Source organism: Tenrec ecaudatus, chromosome X (genome assembly GCF_050624435.1).
Source record: "Tenrec ecaudatus isolate mTenEca1 chromosome X, mTenEca1.hap1, whole genome shotgun sequence".
NCBI lineage: Eukaryota > Metazoa > Chordata > Mammalia > Afrosoricida > Tenrecidae > Tenrec > Tenrec ecaudatus.
The window spans coordinates 3,024,902-3,041,658 of NC_134548.1; the positions used below are offsets into that span (position 1 = coordinate 3,024,902).

Below are 16,757 nucleotides of genomic sequence, written 5' to 3' on the forward strand. Positions count from 1 at the left end.
GTGTCAAGGGATCAGGTATCAGGCATCATCCGAACAAAAATTCTTATCATTGTGAATGAGGGGAAGTGCAGAGTGGAGACTCAAAGCCCATTTTTAGGCCACTGGACATCCCCTTATAGAAGGGTCTCGGGGAGGAGATGAGCCAGTCAGGGTGAGACGTAGCAATGATGAAACATACAACTTTCCTCTAATTCCTAAAGCTTCCTCCCCACTCACTATCATGATCCCTCTGGCCAGACCAGAGGATGTACACTGGTACAGATGGGAGCTGGAAAAACAGGGAATCCAGGGCAGATGATCCCTTCAGGACCAGTGGTGTGAGTGGCGATACTGGGAGGGAGGGGTGAAAAGGGGAAACTGATTACAAGGATCTACATGTGACCTCCTTCCTGGGGGATGGACAGCAGAAGAGTTAGTGAGGGGACACGGCAGACCAGGCAAGATATGACAAAATAACAATTTATAAATTATCAAGGGTTCATGAAGGGCGGGGAGCGGGGAGGGAGGGGAAAAATGAGGACCTCATGCCAGGGCCTTAAGTTGAGAGCAGATGCTTTGGAAATGATGAGGGCAGTGAATATACAAATGTGCTTTACATAATTGATGTATGTATGGATTGTGATAAGAGTTGTATGAGCCCCTAATAAAATGATTTAAAAGAACAAAAAAAGCTGTTGGTGTCAAACAGGTTACGTGAAGAATGGAGTGTATAGGCATGTCTGACCTCTGCCTTGTGACAATTGACCTTGGGCTAATTCTCTCTGGGGAAGATGAACTTTCTGATTCTCAAGAGGGGAAAAAAGTGTGACCCTTTTTATTACAACATTGGCTTTATTGTCATGATCTGCAAGATATCTCATCATAGTTCTGAGGTAAGCTTGTAAATATAAAATATAGTAATAATATTCAGTAATATTTGATTGTACAGGGGTGAGAAAAAAGCAATAGGAAAAATAGAATTTAAAGAAAAAAATCTTAAAACAATCGTTTTGAAGAACCCCCTCAAAACATTTTTAATCAATTTAACAAAATTGGTCAGTATTTTAATTAAAAATTTTAAAGTATGTGATTATATCATTCATATATTATCATCAATACTAATGCTAAATTACTATGAATTCAATGTATTTGTTAAGTATAGTATATCAAAATGTCATAAGGCTTATAATATGCAAAATATAATATAAACACATTAATTCTACATGTTTATCTCTGGCTTGTGTTAAACACAATAATATACAAAATATAATGTAAACACTAATTTTACATGTTTATCTCATTGGCTTGTGTTAAACACAATATATAATACGCAAAGTAATACTATTAATGATTTATAGTATACTAATTTTAATATACATTTTGAAACCCTCGGTAATAGAATTCAATCTAATATGTATACAATATATATGCAATGTATATACATAAAAATAAAGGCTTCCCCACAGTGCTTACACTCCTAAGACCGATACAATGTGGCTGTGCCTATGTGCATTAAACTTACTGGCTTGACTAAAGGCTTTCCCACATTCCTCAGTCATAAAGCTTCTCTCCGCTGTGGGTCCTTGTATGTACAGTCAGGCAAGAAGAACATCTGAAAGTTTTCCCACATTCTGTACATTCATAAGGCCTCTCTCCTGTATGCGTCCTTGTGTGGATAGTTAAGTTGGAGGAATGCCTAAAAGCTTTCCCACACTGCTTACATTCGTAAGGTTTACCTACACTGTGAGTTCTTGTATGTGAAATCAGGTGTGAAGAGCGTGTGAACGTTTTGCCACATTCTTTACACTCGTAAGGCCTCACCTCGCTGTGAGTTGTGCTATGTCTCCTGAGGACGGAAGACTCGCTAAAGGCTTTCCCACACTCCTTACAGTCATAAGGCCTCTCTCCACTGTGAGTTTTTCGATGACTCGTGAGTTTTGAGGACCGAGAAAAGGTTTTCCCACATTCTTTACATGCATAAGGCTTCTGCCCGTTGTGAGTTTTCAGGTGTCTAGTGAGATGTGAGGAACATCTAAAGGCCAGCCTGCATTCCTTACATTCATACGGCCTCTCCCCGCTGTGGATTCTTCTGTGGATAATCAGGTTGGATGAGTGAGTAAAGGTTTTTCCACACTCCTTACATTCATGAGGCTTCTCCCCGCTGTGGGTTCTTCTATGTATAATGAGGTTGGAGGATTGAGTGAAGTCCTTCCCACATTCCTTACACTTGTAGCTTCTCTTTCCCTTGTGAATTTCTACCTGCTGTGTGAGGGACAGAGAAAATCTACAGCCTTCCCCGTACTCTTTAGATACATGATGCTTATCAACGTTATGAAATGTTTTCTGTAGACTTAGGGGTGAGAGCGAACCACAGGGCACAGACTGCTCCTTATGATCACACTTGGGGCCTCTCACGTGTTTCCAAAAGGATGAGAAACCACAGAAATCCCTCCCACATTTGTGACACACATAGCATTTTTCACCCATGCGTGTTCCCACGGGATTCTGAAGGGCTGGCACACTGACATCCTTCCCACGCTTGTTTTCACTACCAGCTTCCTTTCTTGGAAGAGTTGTCAGATGAGAGGTCAGCTTTGAGTGACATCCACGGGCTTGTCCACTTTTCTCACCCTCACAGATGCCGCGTCCCGTGTGGGAGCTGATGTGACCGGTGTAGGAGGTGTAATCCATGAAGGCTTTTCCACATTCGCAACATTGAAACGGATTTTGTTCAGGAAAGCTGCTTTGTTCCACAGCAAGATTTGGAGCCTCACACGGATGGCCTCCACTAATTTCACAGATGTTCTTCAATTTAAGACCCCTGTTAAGAAGAAGGGATATAGTATTGGAATGGAATTCCTTATTCAAAATTAACAAACAGCATACTTGCATGGCTTTGGGCCCAAAATGTCTGGTGGTTAAAAAGATATATCTCCCCCCAAGATGAATTTATTTCAGAAGACAACACTGAAGCTACAGCTCAGAGAGAGGGGCATGTCTGATCAGAGCACACGGGAGCAAATGAAGGGGAAGGAAGAGAGAGTGGAGCACATCCTGGCCCATCTTGAGGACGATATCCCTTCTCAGAGCAGTCAATGCACAGAAAGGACCATATTGCCGGCCCCACTATGAGACATGACATCACTTATTGACCCATAGCCCCACAGGGGACAACACCGGACTTGATCTGACTCCACCACACCGAGGAAAACACTAAGGGCGTGCAACCGAACAGCATGGGGAGCAGAGCAAGGAAGTCCCAAGGGAGTACCAAAAGCAGACTTTGAGGCCATGGCGTGGCACCCCATCAGACTCGACCAGAAATCACTCCTAAAGGTTAAGAATTAGACCTTGAATTATTTACAGGCTTTTGGGGGCTTTTTTGTGGTGGTGGTGGCTTTCTTTTGTTGCTTTGTTTTGCTCTGTCTTGCTTTTGTGCATATTATCATCACTGCAGGTCTCGCTAGACAAGTTAGGCTGGATAAGCAATCTGGAGGAGAAAACAACAGGACTGAAGGTTTCAGGGGGCCAAGAGAGAGGAGGAGGTGGGGGAAAAGAAGTGGTGTTAACAAACCCAGGGACAAAGGAACAACAAGTGATCCAAAATAAGTGGCAAGGAGGGTGTAAGCGGCCTGCTAGAGTTTGATCGATGGCAATATAACTGAGAGGAATTACTTAAACCCAAATGAAGGCTGAGCATGATAGTGAGACAAGAGGAAAGTAAAAAGAAACAGAGGAAAGAGCTAGGAGGCAAAGGGCATTTATAGAGGTCTAAACACAGTCATGTATATATGTAAATATATTTATATATGTTGATGGGGAAATAGATCTAAGTGCATATATTTATAGATTTAGTATTAAGGTGGACATTGGGCCTCCACTCAAGTAACACTTTGTTCTATTAAATTGGCATTCTATGATGCTCACCTTCCCGACACGATCACTGAATACAAATGTGTGCATAAGCAAGCATGGTGAAGAAAGCTGATGGTGCCCAGTTATCAAAAATATAGTGTCTGGCATCATAAAGCTTGAAGGTAAACAAACAGCCAGGCCATCTAGCACAGAAGTAACAAAGCCCACATGGAAGAAGCACAATATCCTGTGTGATCACGAGGCGTTGAAGGGATCAGGTATAAGGCATCAAAGAACAAAAAATCATATCATTGTGAATGAGTGGGAGTGCAGATTGGGGACCCAAAGCCCATCTTAGGCAACTGGACATCTCCTTACAAAAGGGGCGCAGGGAGGAGACAAGCCAGTCAGGGTGCAGTATAGCATTGATGAAACATACAACTTTACTCTAGTTCTGAAATCTTAAATGTCCCTCTCCCCTCCCCCAAATATCATGATCCCAATTCTACCTTACAAATCTGGCTAGACCAGAGGATGCACACTGGTACAGATAGGAACCTGAAACACAGGGAATCCAGGACAGATGATCCCTTCAGGACCAGTGCTGAGAGTGGCAATACCAGGAGGGTAGAAGGAAGGTGGGAAGGTGGGATAAAAGGGGGGAACCCATTACAAGGTTATACATATAACCTCCTCTCTGGGGAATGAACAGAAAAGTGGGTTAAGGGAGACATCGGGCAGTGTAAGACATGAAAACATAATAATAATTTATAAATTATCAAGGGTTCATGAGGGAGGGGGCAGTGGGGAAGGAGGGGGGAAAATGAGGAGCTAATACCAAGGGCTCAAGTAGAGAGCAAATGTTTTGGAAACGAAGATGGCAACAAATGTACAAATGTGCTTGCCACAATGGATGGATTGTGATAGAGTTGTATGAGCCTCCAATAAAATGATTTTTTTTAAATAGCATTTTCTAAACGGTGTGCATTTATGAAAAGTTTATCATATAGCCTCGTGTATAAGCAGATTTTTTACACATATATGTCTACTTTAATAAGCAGATTTTTTGTTTTTGTTTTGTTTTTTTAATAAGCAGATTTTTTAAAGCAGTTTTTGTGGTAAAATTAGGTGCCTCGGCTGATATTCGGGTCAGCTTATACTTGAGTATATACGGTATATTATGAAAATGATGCAGCAAGGTTTCTACATGCAAATATAAGAATAATATGAATATATGCTCCTGTAGATACAGGAATATGAAACTTCCCGACCTACGGAGGAGTTGGATTACTGACAGCAGTATGGAGCGTGACACTCATTAAGCTCATTAACACGAGGTTTATGTCCTTCTGATGCATTTCAGTTTCCTCAAGGAAAATGGCAGAAGTTGCTAACATTTACCTCCTACCATGGATGATGGCTTTTACTCACTTAATGAAACAAATACATATCCACTTTCATTTCATTCTAAGCCTTCTAATCTTGCAATTCTCTCTACGGTGGACAGAGCTCTATAGATTTGTGTCAATTTGACAGGAGCACAATTTGACTATGAAGCTCAGTGAATCGGTTCCATTCACGACAGCTTGACTTCTGCAATAGGTATCAATGTAGTCCAAAAGTTCTCAGAGAGTAAACATCAAATGTGAAGACAAAGAACGCAGCAGGGACCGTCACATAACCAACTTTATTATACTTTATGGCGAACCGAATATCTCAAACATTGCATAATGTTAAATATTGTAAATTCAATTTATATCAGGTTCATTTCATTTGGAAGCTAATAGTGTATAGTTGTGGATTGTGATAAGAGTTGTACGAGCCCCTGATAAAATGATTTTTTTTTAAGTTTATAGTTATGTTGTTTTAAAATAAATTTTTTTTTAAGAAAATGTACGGTAAAAAAAAGAAAATGTGTGGTTTCATTCACGTTACTTGGAAGCACGTCCATAAATCAGGATAGAAGGATGTCTACACACGTAACATTAAAGTGGCATCCATGATGACCCCTTTCGAGTGAGACACTGCTAACTCTTTTAATATCTAAATCTGAAGGAAAACAGCCGTGGTTGCTATGAATTATCTACACTGCCCTTGTTTACATGAACCATTCCCGCATCTTTCCACAGAGGTTTGAGGCTGCTACAGGATATTAATCTGTTCAAATGTCATGACACCTTTTACGACATTCTACTCAGACACTGTTTCCATCTTAGAAGGGCACTCACCTCAACTCTCTCCGCTGATTTTCATACTGGTCTGTATTGACATGGGATTGGGAGCATCCAGCCAAAATAGAGGACCACGTGTCACTCTTCATGAATTGAAGCATTGTATGTTCAGTAGACAGTGCTTCTCCTCCATTACTGTTTTGGAAGACTGAACCCACCATTCAATTTCAGGTTCCACATATAAAACAGAAAGAAATGGAATTATTCATATCTTGGAGCATCAGGATGAACACGCCGGCGTAGAGTAGGGAATCAGTGGAGAGGTCTGGGGGGCCGGCCTTAACCCCAACTACTAAGGGGACATCTGCCCCTCCCCTCAGAAGAATTTATATCAAAGGAGGGCACTGAATCTATAGCTCTGGAAGAGAGACATAGCTGATCGGAGCACACGGGAGCAGAGGAAGGGGGAGGAGGAGAGAGTGGAGCACATCATGGCCCACAGGCCAGGAGATCGATGTTCCCATTTAGAACAGCCAGTCAACAGAGAAGACCACATGGCCGGCCCCACTGAGGCACAACGTCCCTCACAGACCGACGCATAGCCCTACAGGTGACAACGCCGGAGACACGGTGAGGGAATTGCACCCGATCGGATCTGCCACACCGAGGCAAAACATTAAGGGGGTGCAACATAACAGCAAAGGAATGGAGCGACGAGGTCCCCAGGGAATGCTGAAGGTGGACTTTGGGGCCAGGGCGTGGTGCCCCAACAGACTGGACTGGAAAACACTCCTAAAGGCCAACAAACAATCCTTGAACTAACTACAAGCTTTTCTTTCTTGTGTTTTGTTTTGTTTTTGTCATTGGTTTGTTGTTGTTTTGTTGTATATTGTTGCTTGGTTGTGCTGTCTTGTTTCTGTGCATGTTATTATCTCTGCAGGTCTGTCTAAATAAGAGAGGCTGAATGAATAATTGGAGGAGAAAATGGGACCGACAGTTCCGTGGGAACATGGGAGACGGGGAGGTGGGAGGCAAAGGTAGTGGTGTTAATAAACCCAGGGACAAGGTAACAACGAGTGATACAAATTGGGGATGAGAAGGGTGTGGGAGGCCTGGTTGGGCAGGATCAAGGGCAATGTAACTAAGAGGAATTGCTGAAACCCTGGTGGGGACTGAGCATGATAGTGGGACAGGAGGGAAGTCAAAGTAAATAGAGGAAAGAGCTGGGAGGCAGAGGGCATTTATAAAGGTCTAGATAAAGGATATACATATGCAAATATGTTTATACATGAGCATGGGGAAGTAGATCTATGTGCATATTATATATATTATATATATTAAGGCAGCAGAGGGACACTGGGCCTCCACTCAAGCACTTCCTCAATGCAAGAATATTTTCTTCTATTAAATTGGCATTCTCCACTTAAGCCCCTTGCATCAGGTCCTCTTTTTTTCCCCCCCTCCCTCCCTTTTCCCCCCTCCCTCATATGCCCTTGGTAATTTATACCTCGTTATTTTGTCATATCTTGCCCTATTCGGGGTCTCCCTTCCCCCCTTCTCTGCTGTCCCTCTCCCAGGGAAGAGGTCACATGTGGCTCCTTGTAATCAGTTCCCCCTTTCCAACCCACTCACCCTCCACTCTCCCAGCATCGTCCCTCACGCCCTTGGTCCTGGAGGTAAAATGTATTTTTTAAATCCCCTCATTTTATACTTAACCTTAAATAATTCATGTTTAACTGTATTTTTAAAATATTATGTGCCATCTACGTAAAAAAATGTTTTGAAACCGACTGTTAGCATTTGTACAATACTGTTTTATGTGATTGATGGAATGTCATGATCTATGTAAGAGCTCTCAATAAAATATTTTTAAAAATAAATGGAATTACTAGGGAAAGGCCTGTTTGAACAAAGACAACACTTGGCCACATTTCGCTGTTTATAAACAGTGTAGCAATACATGGAAAGCTTCCTTTGTAGAAAATACTTCCATGGGGATTGAGAAGGATGAGGCCATCAATAGGTGGCACTAGGAGAGAAAAACAGAAAGACGCTGGACACGACACACACGTAGCATTAAAAGATTGGAAGGATTTCGGCGACCTCAGTTGTGAGAGCAATGCTGAAACTAGAAGTCGTGTTTGGGAATCAGATTGTCCCAAAGAGAAATATATAAAAGTTGTACCCTCAAGGCAACAGATACCTTCTAGCTGCGCGATCTAGATGTAATTCCCTGCCTGTGGGGCAAGTCTTCTCCCAAATACTAGCTTTCCAAGTGTTTCCCAGCACAGTGGTCCTGAACGAGTCTTATATCCACTGTCTTAAAATATTTTCTTGGTTTTCTAGTAGAGCAATCTGAACGGGCATGCTCCTCACAGAAAACAAAAGAGGACATTACAGAGCACTGAAAAACGCTCTGATATGACGTCTCTCCAGGGCCTCTGAAGACAAACAGGTACTTCATAAGTTTACTTCAGTAAAGAATTTTCAAACCTGTAATCAACACATGGAAACTCTGCCAGCTGCTTCAAGTTCTCCTCACTTTCAGCAAAGAAAGTGTTCTATCCGCATTTCCCAAAGTGTTATTAATAATTCTTCCTCCCATCCTGTTGCTACATACATTGTTCTTCATATAACCCAGCCTCTTTGATGATTTGTTCAGCTACAGATGGAATAAGGATGGTGACAGCATACTCCCCTGAGCACACCTCGTCTGCTTTTAACCCATGCAGTTCACACAACTGCCTCTCGATCCACGTACCGGTTCTGCATGAGCACAATGGAACATTCTTGGATTCATGGGAAGGCTTTTTGAGGCAATCCCGATGTGTTATGTGATCCACAGTCAAATGCCTTTGAATCGTCTATGAAAGACAAGTACATATTTTTCTGGTATTCTCTGCTTTCTCCTAATATTCATCTGATGACAGCAATGAGATCTTATTCCACATCCTCATGTGAATTCAGCCCGAACCTCTGGCAGCTCCTTGTCAATGTACTGCTGCAACCATTGTTGGATGATCTTCAGCACAATTTTACTTGTATCTGATCTCAATGATAGTATTCTATAATATGAGCATTCTGTTGGGTCACCTTTCTTTGGAATGGGTACAAATATGGCCAGGTAGCTGTCTTCCAAATTTCCTGGCAGTGAAGAGTGTTTCGGTGCTTCATCCAGTTTACTGAAATATCTCAATGGATAATGCTTTCATGCAGTTGAGATTTCTTCTTTCAGTACCATTGGCTCTTCCTCAAATGCAGTCTTGAAATGGCTTAATGCAGACTCGTACTTTTGGGCACACGAATTCTGGCTTCTTTCTATCTTCTTTTGATGATTCCAACATCACCCAATAGTTCTTTCCACAGAATCCTTCAATATTTCAACTTGAGGCTTGAGTTTTTCTTGAGTGATTTCAGTTTAAGAAATGTTGAGTGTTTTTCCTTGTTGGATTTTATAAATCTAGTATTTTGAGCATCACCTTATTCTTTATTTCTTTTTGTGTTTAGTTCTTTGACTTCATCGTTTCTTCCATTTGCTTTAACTGCTCTACAAGTAAGAGCAAGTTTCAGTGTCTTCTGACATCCAGTTTGATCACCTCTTTCTGATCTTTTTTAATGACCTTTTGCATCTTTTACATATGACGTTCTATTTTTTTTCATTTATGGCTTTATTTAGCACAAAAAAACTCACAAATGGATTATCTGTTCATTGTCTTCACTGTGCAGCCTGGCATTGGAATTGGTGACTCTGATGGCCAGTTATGCTGCTGTTTCTACGATGGCCTTGCGATTCTTGGAGGAAAGGTTGTGAGGAATCTCTGCACAGTAAGACTTGTTGCACATGAGCAGCACTTCCAGCTCCTTGATGTTGTGGACCAGGAACTTGCGAAGCCACTGGGCAGCATGTGCTTGGTTTTCTTGTTGCTCCTGTAACCAAGGTTGGGCATGAAGATCTGGCCCTTGAATCTTCTCTGCACCCTGTTGTCAATGCCTCTGGGCTTGCACCAGTTGTGCTTAATCTGGACATAGTGGTTGCATTGGTGCCGGGTGAACTTCTTGGTCCTCTTTTTTAGGCTTCACCAAGGGTCTGAGGGCAGCCATGATGCTTTCAAGAAAGAGGCAGAACTGGGTCAAGCGAATCCTGGAAGGAGGCCTCCCTGCCCAGGACCTGAGCACTGTCGCAGAGTTATCTTCCAATCACCAGCTACTGAGCAAACTGGGAATGGATTGGGCCTCTGACAGGTTTGTTTTCCCTCCTGTCTCCGAAGCTGGCAGAATACAAGCTATTCTGCAGATGCGATCCTGGGAGGCCAACGTAGGACGTGCTTGGTGTCTCCAAACAGCTCATCAGGTCTTTGCCATTCATGTTGAATGCCTCAGATCTGTTCTTGAGATTCTGGTGGGATAGACTCAAGGTTGTATTTTGGCTCTTGGGGGCTTGTCTTAGCTTCCTTCAGCTTTAACCTGAACTTACATATGAGTAATTGGTGGTCTATTCCACAGTCTTGGCCTTGGTTTAGCTGCTGATATCGAGCTGCTCCATCTTCTATTCCCAGAAATGTAGTCAATTTGATTCCTGCATATTCCACCTGGAGAAGCCCACGAGTACAGTCAGTTTTTGTATGATGAAGAAAGTATTTGCTATGAACAAGTCATGCATCTTGCAAAATTCTACCATGCTTTCTGCAGGCACTTGGTTTCTATCAAGACCATATTTTCCAACCCTCCTTCCTCTCTGTTTCCAACATTTGGTGTTGTGCTCCAAGCGCCAATAATAACCAATGAAACCTGATAGCCCGTTTGATCAACTTTAGATTGAAGACATTGGTAGAATCCAATAACTCTTCATGTTTTGACTGAATGTAATCACAGTCTACTTCTCCCTCTTGATCATCTAAAATTCAATTTATTCATCACTAGCTTTCCTGGGAGGTGCATGAATTTGAATAATGCCTGTAAGGTGAGCCCCGTCAGAAAATGCAGATCCTGAAGACTTTACTCCCACAAGCTCTACTCCACTCATGTCACCATGGCCACCTCCACTTGAGGCAACAGCTCATCCTCAGTCGCATTTTGAGTGCCTTCTGACCCCAGGGCCCCATCCTCCGGCATATCCGACAGCTGTCATGCTGTGCACAGGTCTTCAGTGGCTACTTCCTACAACGTTGGCCACCACTTTCTTCTCTTTAGCTGTTCCTAAGCCCGGAAGCTCCACTGAAACGTGTTCACCTTGGGAGGCCCTGCTGACATTTGAAAGACCAGTGACACAGCGTCCAGCATCGCGGCAACACACGAGCCACCACAGGACAACAAACGGACAACACACGTGGTACCAAATAAATAAAAGTAAAACTCTATCCAACCCCAAACCACGTATCTCCAAGTGTTTCGAAGTGACCCCTGAAGACAGTACTTACCATTTTAAAACTTTGAGAACCGCGGAGCTTGTAATAAAAGCAAAGGAAAGCTCACTCGGACACAGTTTTATGTCTATGGTAAAAGCAGGATAGTTGAGCTCCACAGACCAAATGGCCATGCCTATTTTCCTACACAATGCACTCTGCTTTTCAACCCAAATATCAAAGCAAAGTCTATGAAAATATTTTGTTAAACAAAGGTATTTGCACCGAGACAAACAGACACCCGGTGTCGACGGCAGTCTTACCTACTGATGCCAGGTTTTTCAATGTTTCCATCATCACATCTTTGTAGAGTTTCCGCTGAGCGCTATCCAGCAATTCCCACTCTTCCTGGCTGAAGATGACAGCCACATCCTGAATCAGCTCCGAATCCTAAAAGAGAACACACGGACTGGATGGTGAAAGTAACAGGTAACGAATGCGAACCAGAGCCAAGCTTGAGATGCACTGAGAGGATACTGAGAATTCAGATCATGTGATGTAAGCCAGTCTTCCCGACAGCATCCGTAGCCGACAGCCTCAACTCTTCACCACAGTCGCTTCCCCTACTGAGAGGAAGCCTTACCTCAGTCTTCCAACACATGGAAATAACCTCTTCGTGTTTTGAATGAATGTAATCACGGTCTACTTCTCCCGCTTGGCAGTCTAAAAAAATGTATTTTTTGCTTCAACACAAAATTTAATTTTGTGAAATGGATTTCATTTATTTGTAATATAATACAAAATACATATTGTTATTGTGAAAAAAAAATTTTAATACAGCCGAACTCCAACCAAGTAAGTCCTCACATCCACCTAACCATCATCACCCGGATGGCAACCTCTCCTTTTGCTTCCTCACATGCGAGGACCAACAGTTCACACACACTGGCCACCCAAGGTTCCAAGTGCTCCTACTCTCTAGAAGTCTGGGAGGTCTGGCATCCATCTGATAGGGGGGAAAATGTAGAATCTTTTGGAAAAATTATGTATTTCTTTGTGTGTGTGTGTTTTCCAACAAACTTTAATTCTTTTATTTTAAAAAATAATTTCACTAGGGGCTCATACAGCTTTTTAAAAAAAAAACATTGTATTAGGGGCTCATACAGCTCTTATAAATGACGTATTTCTATGTGCACGTTCAGGAGCCCTCCTGCTCTAGCGGTGAGGCCGTGGGCTGTGCTCCTCAAGGTCATCAGTTCGAAACCCCCAGCTTCGCCAGGAAGAAAAGATGAGACTTTTGACTCCTGTAGAGAGTGACATGCTCAGAAACCCACAGGGGGTATTTCCACCCTGTCCTGCCCGGTCACGATGAATTGGAGTGGAGTCAATGGGCTGACATGTCAGTCACCTATTTTCCCATCCTCCACGTCCCTTTCAGAGAGGGCAAGAGAGTCCACAGGTGACACAGAACCACATCTGCCCACCATTTCCAATTCCAGAAGAGTTCTGCCCACCAATCGTTAATGATGGTGCCGCTCCACGAACATAAACCCACCTGTGCTTCACTCAAGCACACTCAGGTCATAAGATGACCAACAGTGGAAACAAGGGCAGCACACCTTCATCCAGACTCACTAGAAAGAGGATGTTCTCTACTCTAGTCAACACGTGAAATCTCAACATGTACAGGTATGTATCCTACCACCACGTGGAGCCAACTCTGAGTCACCCAAGAAAGGCGAACTCAAACGTCCAAATCTTAAAGCTGCATATATCTAAGGGAGGGTCCAATGACGTGGCGCAGGGCCTAAGATGCCACTGGGGGCTCTGGGCCTTAGTCCACTATTCATCCTTTCCCTGTATAGCGGAATCACATTCCCACAGCATAGTTGTCCCCGACACCTCCCAAAAAAGAAAAATCCCTATCAGGTCTGTGTTGGACAGGGTTCTCTAGAGAGACAAACCAGATTGCTAGTAATTATATATATTTATAAAGATAGATATATAAGAAATGAACCGTTAAATTATATAGATAGATAATACAAGAAATTAACAGTTAAATTATAAAGCAGTGAGACATTAGCAGTCTTTTAAGGCTTGAGAGCTGCCAGTTGCCAGTCCCCTTCTGTAGAGAGAGCTGGGCTATATATACCCAGGCAGCAAACAGCAAGGCAGGTCCCCAACTGTCATCAACTGTCGGTCCCCAGCTCCAGAGAAAAACATTCCAATCATGTGGGCTTAAAGGGACCTCAACTTACAGCGACACAGTCCACAGGCTAGGCATCCCACAGGTAGTGTACCCCTTTAAACTGAGGCACAGAACAACCAAGGTGAGGCTCACCGAGCCAGTTATCCCTCTGCCCTTCAGTTAATCCTACTTGTTTGTGTTTATCGGCCAGGCTGGCACAATAAACTATCGCAAGGTCTCTCCCACTTATGGTACAAATATCCCTGTGGGTTACAGAACTCACCATTTCCTTGTTACGGGAGCTGGGGTTCGGGGACAACACGATCTCTCAGCCCAAGAAGCCGCTTCACTAAATAAATGGCAGGGGGAGCAGGTCACTGAGCACTTCAGCGGAGGAAGATGAATTATGTTCGGTCCACACACCAGTCAGAGAAGGGCAATCCTTCCTGGGGCTCTGTGGATGTGCCACAGAGTTGCCTTCGATCCCCAGCCAACTGGACTGGACTCCTTGTCACTGACCAATACTTGAGCCCTGTGGATGGATGGATTCAGAGCAAACAATGTTGAGAAAGAAAGGACTGACTGGTCCTCGGCTTCGAGCTCAAAGCTACAACCAGAGAATCTGTACATATAACTCAGAAGACGTTCCAGTGTACAGAGTACACTACTGTCTCCAATATACGGTGTTCACTACAGGAAGTCACGTCCCTCCTACGGTGCTGTAACATATCATTTTTTCATAATAGACATACAATTGCTATTTTCCTGCTCTTCATGCAACGCATTTTTCTTTCTTCTGCTTCAAGGTTCCAACTACTTCTTTTTCATATCATGACACTGCCATTCCCTACTGTCCGGTCTTGGCACAACAGACTCCATTTTGAGTCCTGCACCTCCATCTTAGCTCTCCAGACTGACCCCTAACTGACCTCCCCTCCCCTGCTCAACCCCAAATTCCTGGACCCAGCTCGTCCCAAAGCCAGAATGTTTTCCGAAGATACGGTCACTCCACCCATCCCTGACATACAGATACGATTAACGACCTTCTCCCTTCTGGAGCACCTGTGTGCGCAGATCCTCCCCAGCCTTGCCTGCCAGCAGTGGGCATAAAAACGCCACCAGGATTTCTACGCGGCGCGGTTTCAATAGCTCAATACCCTGAGTTGCTGAACCCGCGCGCAAGCTTCTCAATAAAGCCTGCTTCTAAAACTCCGTTAACTGGGTCTTTGATTCTGTTTTCGCGTCCAAATAAACCTTATACCTACATTAAAAAAAATTAACCTAGGAGTTTCTGAGCTCTGTTTCAAGCGGAGGAAATGCTGGTTCCTCTTGGAGAGACTTTCTCCCACTTCATCCACTGCACGTTTGCAGCCCTGCGCGGCCATGCATGCAGCCGACACTGGCGATTTGCATCTTCCCTTCAAAGATGGGCACGATCTCACTGCAACCCGGCTGGCTAGCTTTAGTAAAAGGCTTCCCCCGCGTCCTGGGGCGGGTCTGTGCACAAGAGGAGGCGCGGTGCCCGCAGCCCGGCGCCCGCTGAATCGGCAGCAGGATGGATCAGCACCAGCACAGGCCGGGCACGGGTGACCTGGGCCCACACGGAGACGCGCAGCTCCAGCCCGGCTCCTGGGCGGCCTCGGGGCGCAGACGGTCCGGGAGGGGGGACGGGGCGGCGGGTCGGACCTGGACGGAGCCCGCGCGACAGGAGAGAAATCACACCGTGGACACTGGGAGACCGGCCTCCTGCAAGAGGCCGAGCGGGACTGAGCGCAGCCTGGGAACCAGGACGAGCACTTCCGCTTCCGCTTTCTCCGCCGTTCGTTGTTCCAGTAAAAAGCTTCCGTGTGGGAACGCAGAGTGATGGAACTTGTGTCCGGGTTGTTCAGTAGTTCCGCCCTGGGTTTGGTTTGGGGCTTCGAATTTCTTCTATAAAGAAAAACTTCCCAAACGGAGCTCCTTAGAGAAAAACCTTAGGACTCTCTTACTGGCATCGAATCCATCCCGACTCATCTTAAATGTATATGTGAAGTAAGCCTAGTTTGATAGTAAAGTCTCCAAGTTCATTTCAATCTCTCTCTCTCTCTCTCTCTCTCTCTCTCTCTCTCTCTCTCTCTCTCTCTCTCTCTCTCTCTCTCTCTCTCTCTCTCTCTCTCTCTCTCTCTCTCTCTCTCTCTCTCTCTCTCTCTCTCTCTCTCTCTCTCTCTCTCTCTCTCTCTCTCTCTCTCTCTCTCTCTCTCTTCACACAACTATTTAGGAATCTAGAGGAATTTTATTTTTTTTAAAACCCATACTGTACATACTTACAAAGCCCATCAAAGGCCAAGATCAACAACAATATCCTGTTAACTTCTTTATATATATGGGTTCTCTTTCTCCATCCCTGGGCAGGCCGGGTTGACTAGAGAAATAAATCCAATAACACTCGTATATGAAAGAGCTTTATATCAAGAAGTAATTCTATATTGAGCAAACATCCCAGCCCAGTTCAACGCAAGTCCATAAGGCCGACCCTCGTCCATTAGTCCCTCTTCAGACTCACAGAGTCACATGCAATGAGGCACAATGCAGAAAGACCAAAGGCCAGCATGTGCAAAATCTTATGGATCCAATGGCGGCGGATGCATCTCCAGGGCTCTGGCAGCAAGCAGGGTCAGCCAGCAGAAAGGTGAAGGTACAGAGAAAGGGGAGGTCCCCAGTGTCCTCATTATGAGAAGTCCACAGTCATGAAGAGTCACCATCAGGCTGTGACCTGACTGCAGGGTAAACTCCATCCCGACATTTTTATATATGTTTAAGTTGACATGAAACGATGCCTCCATTCTTCCTCTTTCCCTCCTCAATAACCAATCCCTCACCTCTCTCTACACTCACATTAACTTGCTCTCTGTGTTGGAAAGTCCACCAATCTGTCCCATGCTCTGGTTCGGCTGCTGCTCCTCTGATGGTATAGCTGTCACCTGGATCTGGGAGTTCACTGCCCAGGCATCTTGGGCCCAGAGGATGTGCTCCAATCCTGGCTCTTGCTGGAAATAAGAGTCCCTCCTCCTATCTCAGGGGGCTCATTTTATACCAGCAGAGTGGCACTCCAGGTAGTCCTGTTCACAATCACTCGCAGGTGAACCCACCACTATCTCTCCCCACCAGATAAATGCCAATATTTTTGAAGCTACAAAATATAAGGAATGTGTGCTCCCTAACTGACCTAATATTCACCTGAGG

General features: G+C 44.2%; 1 protein-coding gene and 1 non-coding gene across 5 annotated transcripts; both read right to left on the reverse strand.

Annotated features, from left to right (window-relative positions):
* Positions 1 to 826: 826 nt before the first annotated feature.
* Positions 827 to 15,322, reverse strand: LOC142433997 (uncharacterized). Of its 4 annotated transcripts, none has more exons than XM_075538646.1 (6): positions 14,801 to 15,321; positions 13,819 to 14,067; positions 11,671 to 11,797; positions 10,480 to 10,594; positions 6,063 to 6,213; positions 827 to 2,800 (listed from the first exon to the last, which is right to left on the reverse strand). In XM_075538646.1, the coding sequence occupies exons 5-6, from the start codon at positions 6,164 to 6,166 to the stop codon at positions 1,531 to 1,533; spliced, it is 1,374 nt and encodes a 457-aa protein (XP_075394761.1). In that variant the 5' UTR covers positions 6,167 to 6,213; positions 10,480 to 10,594; positions 11,671 to 11,797; positions 13,819 to 14,067; positions 14,801 to 15,321; the 3' UTR covers positions 827 to 1,530. The 4 variants fall into 4 exon arrangements, with proteins under 4 accessions (XP_075394761.1, XP_075394762.1, XP_075394759.1 ...); XM_075538644.1 differs by lacking the exon at positions 10,480 to 10,594 and adding an exon at positions 11,991 to 12,070 and having other exon boundaries at positions 828 to 2,800; positions 14,801 to 15,322; XM_075538645.1 differs by lacking the exon at positions 10,480 to 10,594 and having other exon boundaries at positions 829 to 2,800; positions 14,801 to 15,322.
* Positions 10,179 to 10,317, reverse strand: LOC142435419 (small nucleolar RNA SNORA7). Its single transcript, XR_012781478.1, has one exon. It is a non-coding gene; the product is annotated as a small nucleolar RNA SNORA7 (small nucleolar RNA).
* Positions 15,323 to 16,757: the final 1,435 nt, after the last annotated feature.